Source organism: Octopus bimaculoides, chromosome 13 (assembly GCF_046866305.1).
Source record: "Octopus bimaculoides isolate indiv1 chromosome 13, ASM4686630v1, whole genome shotgun sequence".
Taxonomy (NCBI): Eukaryota; Metazoa; Mollusca; class Cephalopoda; order Octopoda; family Octopodidae; genus Octopus; species Octopus bimaculoides.
In genome coordinates, this window is record NC_142940.1 from 83,620 (window position 1) to 95,959 (window position 12,340).

The 12,340-nt window shown below is 33.7% G+C and overlaps 1 protein-coding gene across 3 annotated transcripts in view; it reads left to right on the top strand.

Annotated features, from left to right (window-relative positions):
* The window catches only part of LOC106882837 (receptor-type tyrosine-protein phosphatase alpha), a 60,520-nt gene that overhangs the window by 11,633 nt on the left and 36,547 nt on the right, over nt 1–12,340 (top strand). For all 3 annotated transcript variants that reach the window (XR_016243927.1, XM_089361319.1, XM_089361320.1), the window contains exons 5-10: nt 1,761–1,895; nt 2,713–2,850; nt 4,360–4,497; nt 5,826–5,963; nt 7,011–7,148; nt 8,416–8,553. Coding sequence is in view for 2 of the 3 variants with exons in the window: in XM_089361319.1 (XP_089217445.1) it covers nt 1,761–1,895; nt 2,713–2,850; nt 4,360–4,497; nt 5,826–5,963; nt 7,011–7,148; nt 8,416–8,553 (825 nt within the window). In the remaining variant the exon portion in view is untranslated. The remainder of the gene's footprint in view (nt 1–1,760; nt 1,896–2,712; nt 2,851–4,359; nt 4,498–5,825; nt 5,964–7,010; nt 7,149–8,415; nt 8,554–12,340) is intronic.

Here is a 12,340-nt window from a genome sequence, read left to right on the forward strand (position 1 = left end):
CTTTACCAAAAGACTGTGATGTTATAATTTCAATAGAATAGATGTTGGAAACTATAAATTTCTCAAGAATTATCCTAAAATTAATCCTCCAAATAGTGAAATAGAAATTGAAGAGAAAATAGAGATTACAATGAAGTCCATTGATCTGTTGCAATGAAGTTGTAGAATAAATCAATCTGGTAAATGTGAGATTTTTAAATTATTTCCACAAAAATACTTTAGGAACCAACCAATTAGTTACACAACTGGGAGATGACAATTGTACATTGCTATGTCAACATTGGCTTGTTTTACTAAAGAAAATATTTGGAATAGATTTGTGTTAATAAAAACAAAGAAAATTTTAGATACAGAGAATATCTTTAAATCCCTGAACAGAGAAAGTGTAGAAGATTGTTTTAATAAACACCATTGTTTGTCTATGAATATTTATGCTTCAACATGATAAATCCACGCTGAACAAAAAGTAGTTTTGATGTGAAAGGATCTTCCACAGCAAACCTGCTTTACTGATTTCCATACCCTTTGTTAATCAATGTAAGTCACCAATGGGTAGAACCACTATTACAAAGAGGAAGCATAGAACATAGATAAAGAATCCATGGAATTGATCTATGAATTTTCTGAAAATATTGATCGACATAAGTGAGTAACTCAGTTAATCCCTAGAGCAATAAAAGAAGACTTTTAGACTCTTTCAGATGTTTATGCCATCATGATGAAGAATTCTGATCTTTTTGACACTGTTAAAAGTAATTAACTAAACTGTCCACATCTGAGACAGTTCTGCCACATCTGGAATTTTTGGTGCTGCTATGCAAACAAACCCCTAAATTGTATCAAACAAACACTCTCTTAACTTCTGATCCCAGAAATATAGTCTTCTTGCTCTGTCTGCCACTATTATAGTACCTTCTACTTTTGAACAAGTTGATCTCCTGCAATCTCCACCCACTTCATTTATCTTTCTTCCTCTCACCACCCCTATTACCTTTCACTAATCATTATTCCCAGTTGTTAATTACCAGAAAACATCCCACTGGAATTCCATCTCTGTCTATGCAGTCATCAACATAGTCTTCAAGAGGAACATTAAGCATGTCAATCTCATATTTGTCGGTGGACCTTTCAAGTTTATAGGCACAACTCCTCCCCCAGACCAAAATAGCAAAGGGTTGAACTGTCTGTCTACCTCACCACAACCACATTCTTCTACAAAAGGAAGTAAACCAATTAGAGGCAATTTCTATTGAACAAACGATGGCGCTATTATATGGTTGTTGATAAACTAAAAGACATGATGGTCACGTCTGGAACACCTTTGATTATAGGTCTGCTGGAACAGTGCTGATCTGAGGCTAAACAACAACAACTCCAGTTACATAAACCAATGAGAAAACCTGTCTAAGATTATTCAATCTGCTAGAAACAGCAGCCAAACTATTCTCCCTCTTCAATAAGACAAATTGATGGCTCCTTATACCTTTGATGATTACAGCCAGACTGCTTTTGATCAAAGATCTACTTAATCAGATGCCAAACAACAGTTTCACACACTTTATCTGTTCTTTATAAACTCATTTCAAGTCATCTTTCATAATTTCATTTTACAGATTAAACTTTAAATTGATTTTTATTTCTATATTTTAAGACACATAATTAAGTTTTTGCAGTTATAAATGAATAAACGTACCTCTCCTAATTGTAGTAATTGTAAACTTGTTTCATCTTACACTTCCAATTTGTTCTTGATCATTCAGATTGCAACAGTGGCTGGTTTTCTGAAAACTGCAGCAGAGAATGTCACTGCAAGAGACTGACAAAATGTAATTCCACTAATGGTGATTGTATTGGTGGTTGTATTCCTGGGTGGAAAGGCAGCAACTGTTACACAAGTAAGTCGTCTTTCTGATAAAGTGTGTGTGTGTGCCTATGCATGCATGCATAGGCACACACACACACACACACACATTGAACCACACACATGCGCACAAACAAACAAAAAGGAACGCAGTGTAAATAACGGACAGTCAAGACTATTGAGAAGGTTGTAAGACGCAACGAAAATTTTAGGAAAATAAAAATAAGAAATAAGTGGAAATTTTACCAGTGTGTGTGTTAAATTATAAGGCACAATAAGAAAATGACTCTCCCCAGACACAACAGAATATACTTCAACACACGAACTCACATAAAGAATCTTGCAAACCAAATCCCAAAACGAAAATATATGTGCATATATATATGTATGTGTGTGCGTATGTGTGTGTGTGTGGCGGCAGAGAAGGAGGAGGAGGAGAAGAAGAAAAAGATTTGATGATTAAAAGCCATTAGAAACAAATTTCTCTAAATATTTCATTTAAACTAAAAAAGTTTTTTAATTATTTTAAAATTGTTGAAAGTTCCAAAGAAATGCAACTTCAAGCAATTGAAAATATTTAAAATTTATTATTAATTCTTTAGGTTGATAACTACTTTAATATGTCACTCTACTCACACAAAAATTGTGAAAATTAATCATCTTTTTTTTTTTTATTGAATTTTTTATACTTTTTTAAAATGCTGCAACAATATTTGCTGAGAACAAACTTCCTGCTCTCAGCATTGTTCTGATAAATCTCATATTAGCAACTTGCAAAAAGAGAATAATGAATAACTTTTGAAATATTTGACATTCAATTAAAAATGTTTTAATTTGTTTTAAAATTGTAGAATGTTCAGAAAAAAAATATGGAGAAGATTGTCAGCAATCCTGTTCTTCTGGCTGTCTTGACAGTGTTTGCCATCATATAACTGGTTATTGCACAAATGGCTGCCAACCAGGCTACATCGGACATCAATGTGATAGAGGTAGAGTAGATTTTGAATTCTTTCATTAATTCTCTCTTGACCATATTTTAGTTACAGTTGTTTCTCAAAATACTCAATAATCAAAATATTAGACATTCTAATCACAAAATTGTTTGACATAAGTAAAATAGTTAATAATTTGATTATAATGAATGTATATTTATGCTAACAAAAAGATTGGTTTGTTTGGTCCCAATATTATTAACATAAAAAATAGCTACAGTAGGATTAAATCTAGTGATTAATAAAACACTAAGTGTCAGTTAATATTATTGTTTGGCTGAGCAAATTAGGGGTTCAATTCTGAATGTTTCTGCCTTCTTAGCCATCATCAAGCAAAACTTTTACCGTTGTTTTTAACAGTGTATAAATAAAAAATATATTGAGTGATGTCAGAAAATAAAAATAATTGATAACAAGTACAATAACCTATCTTTATAGTGCTAAATGATTGCTAAACTATCTCATAGAGATAAAATACTACAGTTAAAATTGTGGAAACAATTAATTAGATCATTAACAAATTAATTACCTAATTAAAAACAGGACAGCAAGTTGTGTAGGCAATGTTTACTTGTTAAGTAATAATACGTATTTCAAGACACTTCAGTGAACTTTTTGTTTTTTTTTTGTTTGTTTTTTCTGTCTTAAATTGTTGATTATAAGCTCTAAAATCTTAGTAATTAATTCTTGTAAGTTTACATTTCTGTGCAGTTCTGCATATAAATATATTGGACAGCAACACAATCTGTTTTTGCAGATAATTAAATCAAGTTTCTATTTACTTAAATATTTCAAAACAAGGGAGTAAATGAAGTACTGCTTTGTGTTTGTTGTTTTTTTTTTTATGGTATTAACTAAAGGTCCTTAATTATTTCACTAAAAAATAACTTATTCATTTTTGTGGTGCCCTTGATGCCCTAAGTACTTCCTTATTTTGCTAAATGGTTAATCCAGTGCTGATCATGATAGATATCACCACAAACAGGCCTCAAAACTAACAGTCATCTCAAGCAGCAGACATCACAACAGTAAGTCATGTGACCCTGCCCCTTATTAGTGGTAAATTATGTAGAAAACGTCTAAACTTGAAGTATTTTCAAAATGTTGTTTAGAAACCCAAATGAATTTTGTCAGCCAGGAGCTTATTCAAAACTGTAATCCATTAAAAACAAGTTGCAATCATTGTTGTATAGCTCCTGGCCAACCCTGATCAAAGGTATCCCAGTGATATAACTAACCAATCTTTTTATATAGATACAGAACTTCAATATCTCAAATATCTTTCTTTTTTAAGATGCAGGAGTTATTTGAGAGTTTTTTTTACTTCTATTTCTAGCAAGTCAAACAACCTCATAGATGCAATACATTAATGAAAAGCTGTAATTCATCAAAAACTGGTTTTAGACTAATTAATTGTAAAAAGGATTTTTCTTTTTTTTTTTTTTTCTCTTAAAGCGATGATATTATATAGATTTGTGTGCAATTATATTTTCTGCTCCTTTCTAGTCTGCTACCGCCATACATATGGCATTGGATGTAATAAAAATTGCAGTGAGACATGCATTGACCAACTTTGTCATCATGAAACTGGAAATTGTACAAAAGGCTGTTTGCCTGGTTTCAAAGATAGCCACTGTCTGGCCAGTAAGTATCCAATTGAAACTTCTTATATTTTAATCATTGTTGTTAACCCTTGTCTGCCAAGATTGGGCAGACTTATGATCAGAGACATTCCATCTTTGACCATCCAATCATTGTTTTAGCTTTAATGTATTTATGTCTACATTACCTAAAGCCTTGGCTGGGAAATTGGTAGATAGAAACCATGTATAACCCATCGTGTGTGTGTGTGTGTGTGTGTGTGTGTGTGTGTGTGTGTGTGTGAGCATATCAGATTGAGCTGGCAAGATCAGTGCAATAAACAAAAATACCATTTTGGTATTTGGTTCTGTGCCAGTTACGTCTCTCTGTCTGAGTTATCTTTTCTAAAAGCACTGAAAGCAGTCCATTGATTGAAAAATAATTGAAAATAAAAAACACTATACACATGACGACACACCTACACATGTATAACTACCTACCTACCTGTCTTTCTATCTATCCATCCACTTATATATATATACATATATATACACACACACACACACACATACATTAGCATGAAACTGCTATGATATTTTTGTGTCTTTGACTGAAGAGGAAAACTCAGCTGTAAATATTCCGTGTATCATGTCGTCATCTAATTTCCTCTCCATTTAGTTTGCATCTACTTTCCCATTTACTCTGCTTTCATCTAACTTTTCTCCTTGTTGTATTCTTTCTGTTCAACCCTTGATACATATGTAAATATTTATATATGTTACTCCCCATGAACGACTAATTTTTGAGATTCCTGTTCATCCTGATGAGGGGGTGGGGGGTCATTGCCGAGATGCACTTTAACTTGTAATCGAACTGTGGCAGTGAATTCCCGAAATGGCCATAGATGTGTCTGACTTGATTTTGTAGAACTCTCTTACGCTCCTAGACTTCAACCTACCATGGTTTTTATGAAATGAACTTTTTTGACATATTATTAATTGAGGGGAATAAAAAAACATCTTTTTAATCGATTGATATTTTATTTAGGTTTTTTGTCGCATTACACGCCTTAGAATTTTTAGTTGATTATATATACCTTCTTGATAGGCTGTTCTGTATATTTATATTTTTATTTGCATATATATTTTTTACCTTCTGTGTTTTTTATATATGTATTCTTTTTATATGTTAAAAGCCATGGTAATATTTAGATATGATCAAATATATGGAAGCTTGTGGTGTTATATAAAGTCGTCGTTATTTGGTGGAGTTTAAATACTTTGGTTCAGTCTCCCCACATCCAACTACAGAATGATACAAATTTATTAACTTTAGTAAGAAATCAATATTCAAATTCTTCACAATTTAAAAAAAATTTCTTCCTTTTACAGAATGTAGCCGACATACGTATGGTTACCAGTGTGCTAGGAAATGCAGTGCAAATTGTCTTTATCAAACCTGTAACCACATAAATGGACGTTGTATTAATGGATGTATACCAGGTTATCAAGGACACTATTGTAATTCAAGTAAGTTCTTAGAGAAACCTAAACTGTTCTCACATTGTTTTAATGTGCATTTCACATGGTTTGCCATGTCTTCCAAACATTCCCAGCTATTTCACCTGAGAAGCTCCATTCTGCTGAGATTTAACTGAACTGCTTCTTCCCACATCTTTGTCTTCCACAAGAGCCATTCCTTTTCTGGTGGATAGCTCTTCTCCATCTCAAATTCATTGTTTCTTAACAATGCAAACATCTCTCTGGTTCTCAGCTGCTGACATCTTTCATGCCTAGCCATTTATCTCAACTAGTTTTCTACTCCGCCTTTCATCATCACATCATTTCCAATCTTTTCAATTTCCCATGTCACAATCAGGCAACATCACACCATTTTCACAATGCTTCATACCGTTTTTTGTCTGCATTTTTGAATGCCTGGCAAACCCTTTTATTGCTAAGAAATAACTCCCTAAGCTTCTATCTTCTCCTTTTTTTAATTCTAATTATTATAGTCATTCCACCCACCCACCCCTTTCAACTAATTAACCAAACTATCTATAATACATAATAAACCATTCAAACAATTCCTGGACTTCAAAGTCATACATATTACTCTTGACCATCTTATTCTGTCTGGTCATCAGATATTCTACTGCACCTTCTGCAAACCTGTTACAGGCAGGCAGTCCATAGTATTCAGTTCCAAACAATTTCATTGCTTTATATGAAGCAAGGCTTAAATGTTCTCTATTAGTGCTAGCATATTGGTTTTTGTCATGTTGACCGTTAACACTTTTTTTAGGATTAAACAAGTTTGAAGATATTATTGTCATCACCACCATCACCAACACTACCACCACCACCGCCACCACCACATTTCTCTATTCTCCACACTAAAATTGTAAAAACAAACTTCACCACTCTTGAGATCAACAATAGAAATAGTAACATTGTTTCCTATCAGATTAAAGGGAATTTGTATAGAAAAGATGTTATGATTATTGTCAAATAAAATAACTATTCTCTAACAAAACAATTTTTTTTCTTCTTATTTTTGTATTTTCTCTCTTGCAGCCTGCAGTAATAACAAATATGGCTTCCGATGTTTAAACAACTGCAGTAAATTTTGTGTTGATCAGGAATGTAATCATATCCATGGACATTGCACGAAATATTGTAATCCTGGATACCAGGGTCAACGATGTGATACCTGTAAGTTCTTTCAGAATATTTTCAATTATGATCCAAGACTGCTTTATAAATCTTAAATATTTTAAATCAAAATCCAGCTTGCCTAACAGGGAAGAATCCTAGTAGTAGTAGTAGTAGTAGTAGTAGTAGTAGTAGTAGTAGTAGTAGTAGTAGTACCATCCCACCCTTGTTCATCCTTCAGTATATTCATATTTCTATTCCATTTTATACCATCCCTCACTATACACTTTTGCTGCTTCTACCCAACCTCACTTTCTCTTCTCCTCTCCTCAGGGCCAACTCTGACATCTTCATCTCACTTTCCAGCTCTCCACTCATTATTCCCATCCATTTTTGTACCAATGCATGAGGCCTTGTTTCTCTTCTGCAGGAAGAAACCTGTTCTGGCTTTTTCCTTCATATGGTCCCAGATTAGATTTGAACTAGCATTCCATTATCATTTGACAATGATAGTGTGCAATGTGTGGTCACAGATTTGATTGAGTTTTAAGTTTTATTTGTGAGTTTTGCTAATTTCTTGCTGGTTTACATATCTGAATCTAGTTTGAATTCAGACTGGTTTCATGGATATGTCCAGGAATATAAAACACCAGATGATCAATCACTGATCAATCCAATTAAAATGTAAAATAAATTATCTTTTATTTCTTTACTGTTATTAGTTGATCAAACAAAGAAGAAATAAACCCTTGTTTGTTTTTGTTAGCAGAAAACTCTTTCCATTGAATAAAGCAAAAAAACATATTGATTGTCACTCATTTTTGTTTTATTATGATTTAACTAATTATTTAATTCCTTTCTATCTGGCAAATTTCAAATACATGAATAAATTGTGATATCAACTAGACTATCAAATGGTGTGAAGCACATTGCTGGTTACAATGTGCTTCACATCATTTTAGCTTTCAAATGGTACCCACCCCTGACCGGAAGACTGCTCTGTTGCCGGGTGACCCATTTACAGCTGAGGGGACTGGAGCAATGTGAAATGAAGTGTTTTGCTCAAGAATACAGTGCACTGCCAATCTGAGAATCAAACGCACAATCTCATAGTCACGGATGCAACACCTCTAACTACTTGGCCACACAACTTCACACATGAACAAATGTGCACCATGAAACTAAGGTTCGTTATGGGAAATTATAATCCAAAGAAACTGGCTGCAAAAGGAAGATATCAGAGTTAACCCTCGAAATATTTCGAAAATATCTTTATTCTCTCCACCTAACAGAATAATAAAAGGTAAAATATTTTTTATAATTTCAGCTTGTGAACATCCATTTTATGGAAGTGGATGCATGACAGTATGCAGTGAACACTGCGTAGATGGAAAATGTCACCATGTCACTGGGTTTTGTAATAAAGGTTGTGAACCTGGCTATCTAAATCCACTTTGCATCACAGGTTTGTCAATTACTCCTTTTTTTTTTCCTTATTTCCTTTTATTTTGTAATATTGTCGTTTTTTAGCTCCATATCAAACCTGATCCGACCCCCTTATTGGCTCTTTGAAGCTTTTTGTTATTTGTTTTACTACCAAGGGTTCAATAAAGTACTTTAGGAAAGTGGTTATACACCATTAGGTGTATACCCGCTTCCGTACATTAAATTTCTTGAAGAAACAACGGAACACAGATTCTGAACTATCAACACAACAATATTTATTTACAGAGGAAATAGGCAGCACTTCGCCCTTTGGTTGCTGAGACGCCGTCAATGATGTTGAGTGGTTATTTGTCTAGCTCCAGAGTTGGAATGTTGGAAAGAGCTGTCTCCAGAGTTGGAATGTTGGAGACAGACTGCTTGTATGTCTGAGCTCTCCGCCGGCCGACGAGAAAAGAGAATGAATAAGGGCGTGAAGCTTGAATATCCAATGACCACGCATACGCACGACACTCTTCCTGTATTCCTTCCGGAACCAGTCCCTGCGCATGCGTGGATAAGCTTTCCGGAATGTCTGCTATTAAGGCGTCACTACAGTACAAAACACATGTCCTCTGTCTGCCTTGATACATTTTCTCTCTCTCTCCTACTCTTTTCTCCCTCTTTCTCACTCTCTTCCCTCTTTTAATATCTCTCTTTCAATCTTCTTTACTTTGTCTCATGCAGATCCTTTACACACTGACTACTTTTCACCCTTCATCTATTATTCAAACTATATTTCATGTCCATGCAGGACATTTCATGCATAAGACACAACCACTTATGTCTGTTCACTTTATTGGCCACTCAATATTTCTGCTAGATCACAGTCAATTCATTTCTGACTTTTTGCATTCATCTCACTTCTGACACAATCTTCTCTACTTTAATAATTCAGGAATACCATCCGTGTGGAAATCAATAGATAAGTTAGTGTTAATATATTTAATGTAGGGAATGTTAAATATAATAATTAGTCATCATCATCCTCGCCCATGTGCCATGCTGACATAGATTGGATGGTTTGATAGGATCTGATAGATCCAAGGACTGCATCATACTCCAGTGTCTGCTTTGGCAGAGTTTCTACAGCTGGATATCCGTCCTAACACCAACCAATTTACAATAGGTACTGGGTGCTTTTTTGTGTTAATATTGGGTTTTAGTGTTCGTTTTTTAATGGAGGAAATATTAAATATGATAGTTAAATTACTGTCTTTCCCACATGTCCTTTCAGGTGCTGGTGCTACATAATAAGCATCCATGCCAGTGGCACATAAAAAAACACCCAACACACTCCTCAAAGTGGTTGGCATTAGGAAGAGCATCCAGCCATAGAAACCATGCCACAACAGACAATTGGAGTCTCCATGTCAAACCATCTGACCCATGCGAGCATGGAAAGTAGACATTAAGTGATGGTGGCGGTGGAGGAGGAATAATAATAATAATAATAATAATAATAATAATAATAATGATAATAATAATAATAATAATAATAATAATAATAATAATAAGAAGAAGAAGAAGAAGAAGAAGAAGAAGAAGTAGTAGTAGTAGTAGTAGTAGTAGTAGTAGTAGTTTATGTTAAAATCTTCAATGTAGAGGACATTAAAAAGCTAAGTAAAAATATTTTTGCAGTAGAGAAGAGAAAACAATATTTGTCAATGGCTGGTGGGACAATACCATACGTCTTTCATTCTTATAATCACCTCATCAGCAAAGCATTCACTTTGCTGTACTTACTGAAGTAGCAATGAAAGAATCATTTAATAACTTTGCAAGATTTTGCATTAGTTTGTATAAAATCAATCTAATCGTTTAATGAATAAATAACTCTGAGATACCAATTGTATACAAAACAACAATTAGTGTTTACTCTATTTAATGGTTGTAAACTATGTCTTAGATGCCATCCATATTTCTCTAAACAGCTTTTTTTTTTTCATACACCAACTACTGTACATTTACTAAGCAATCTATTCAGCACCATTTTGATCTTTGATCCATGTGATGAGTTATGTTTTGGTGATGAGATCATAATTAAGACCAATACATCTCTGGCGTTATCTTCCATTCTTGTCAAAAACCATAAATAAGATTAGTCTCTGGGCTTATTTCACTACTACCTGATTATTTCAAGTTATCATATGTAACATTTCATTCTTTAAATATTTTACCACTAACTTCAGCATTCTTCTGTGTGTTGAGAGAAATCTCTTATTGCTAACATAAATAGATGTTTGGGAAATTTCACTTTCATCAAGTTTTAATTATTTTACACTAACAACATTCCTTCCAACACCAATTAATTTAACACTTTAACAGTGCTTGGTGTACCTGCTTTGTTATGTTCAATTAAGCTGCTTAACTGTGTTTTAACTGCCTGATTAGGTATTAAATTGACGAGGTAAATGTGGTGTATGCGTGCAAGTAGATGTAATCGCCTTACCTCGGTTTTCCTGTCGTCGACTGCGAGTCTGTCTTGCGGTATCCAATTCTTGAAGCTTGCCCCGACCCAAAGAACACTAGGAATAGCAGCTGCTTCTCCCAAACCTAGACCGTCGCTTGGCACGTCTTCTCGTGACCACAACCCCGTTCGAAAAGAGGGCACGAATCCCGATCGAGGCTCCCTCTGCCCTTTTTCTTCTTCCGGTCAACTCGCCCTTCCAGTCACTGACGTCATACTACAGTAAATAAACCATGTTTAATTTACTTGTTGAACTGTGTTCAGCTTATCTGTTAAAATGTTTAACTTATTTTGTTTGCTGTGTATGTGACCAACTGTCAGTTTGTAATCCAAGTGACTAGTTTTGTTACCATATTTCTGCTCAAATGTCCTGCTTTTATTTCAGTTGATTTTTAAAATAACAAAGAATTTAGTCATAGAAATTTGTTATTGCACTTGTGTTTGAAACATAAATTAACAGGAAATTTTAATGAAGAGTATAAATATGAATGACTCTAACACAGGAAGTTTCTATCATAGAATCAAGGTTACTCAAAGGCAGTTTGCTATCAAAAAGGTTAATTACTTCAGTTCTCTTCAGTTCACAATTATTTATGTTTTCAGTTAAAATCCTACTTCTTGGTTTCTTCTCTAAATGTTGCAGCACTTCTATAACCTTAGCTGTAGGTGGTAGGGCTGCTTCTATGAAGTAGTCGAACTATCTTCAATGTCATGGGTAGACTGTAAAAATACAGGCATCAATAACCCAATGACATTTTCAAAATCTTCAAAATAACCTGTGAGTATGGGTGACAGTTGGAAGACTGCTTCTGTGAATTTCACATCTAATTTGATTATTTTCTGCTGGTGTACAAAAAATAGAATGAAATGTTTTTTAGGACATTAGTCTTTGTCTGAGATCAAAAGAGAGAAATTAGTTTTGTCATTTTGAGGGTACTAAATAGGATAACATCAAATTTATTATTTTCTTTACTTCCCAAAAAGAAAAAGGAAAGAAAAAAAAACAAGAAAATGTAAAAACCTAAAACATTCTTCACTTCTCAATTGACCAAATTTGCAGAACATTTCTATAAACTCCACCTATGCACTAATATCTTTGGATTCTGAATTTTAATCATTAGGAAATAGAAATGTGTAATGGTGTCTCCTCCTAATCAAAGAATTATCTTATGTTCTTACCAAAGCATTTGTTAACATGATGGATTTCCTTTTTAATTAAGCAGAAATTTAAATTCTCACAAAGCAAAATATTGTTTTCTGCTTAATTTTAAAGAACCACTTTTCTTTTTATGTATTTTAT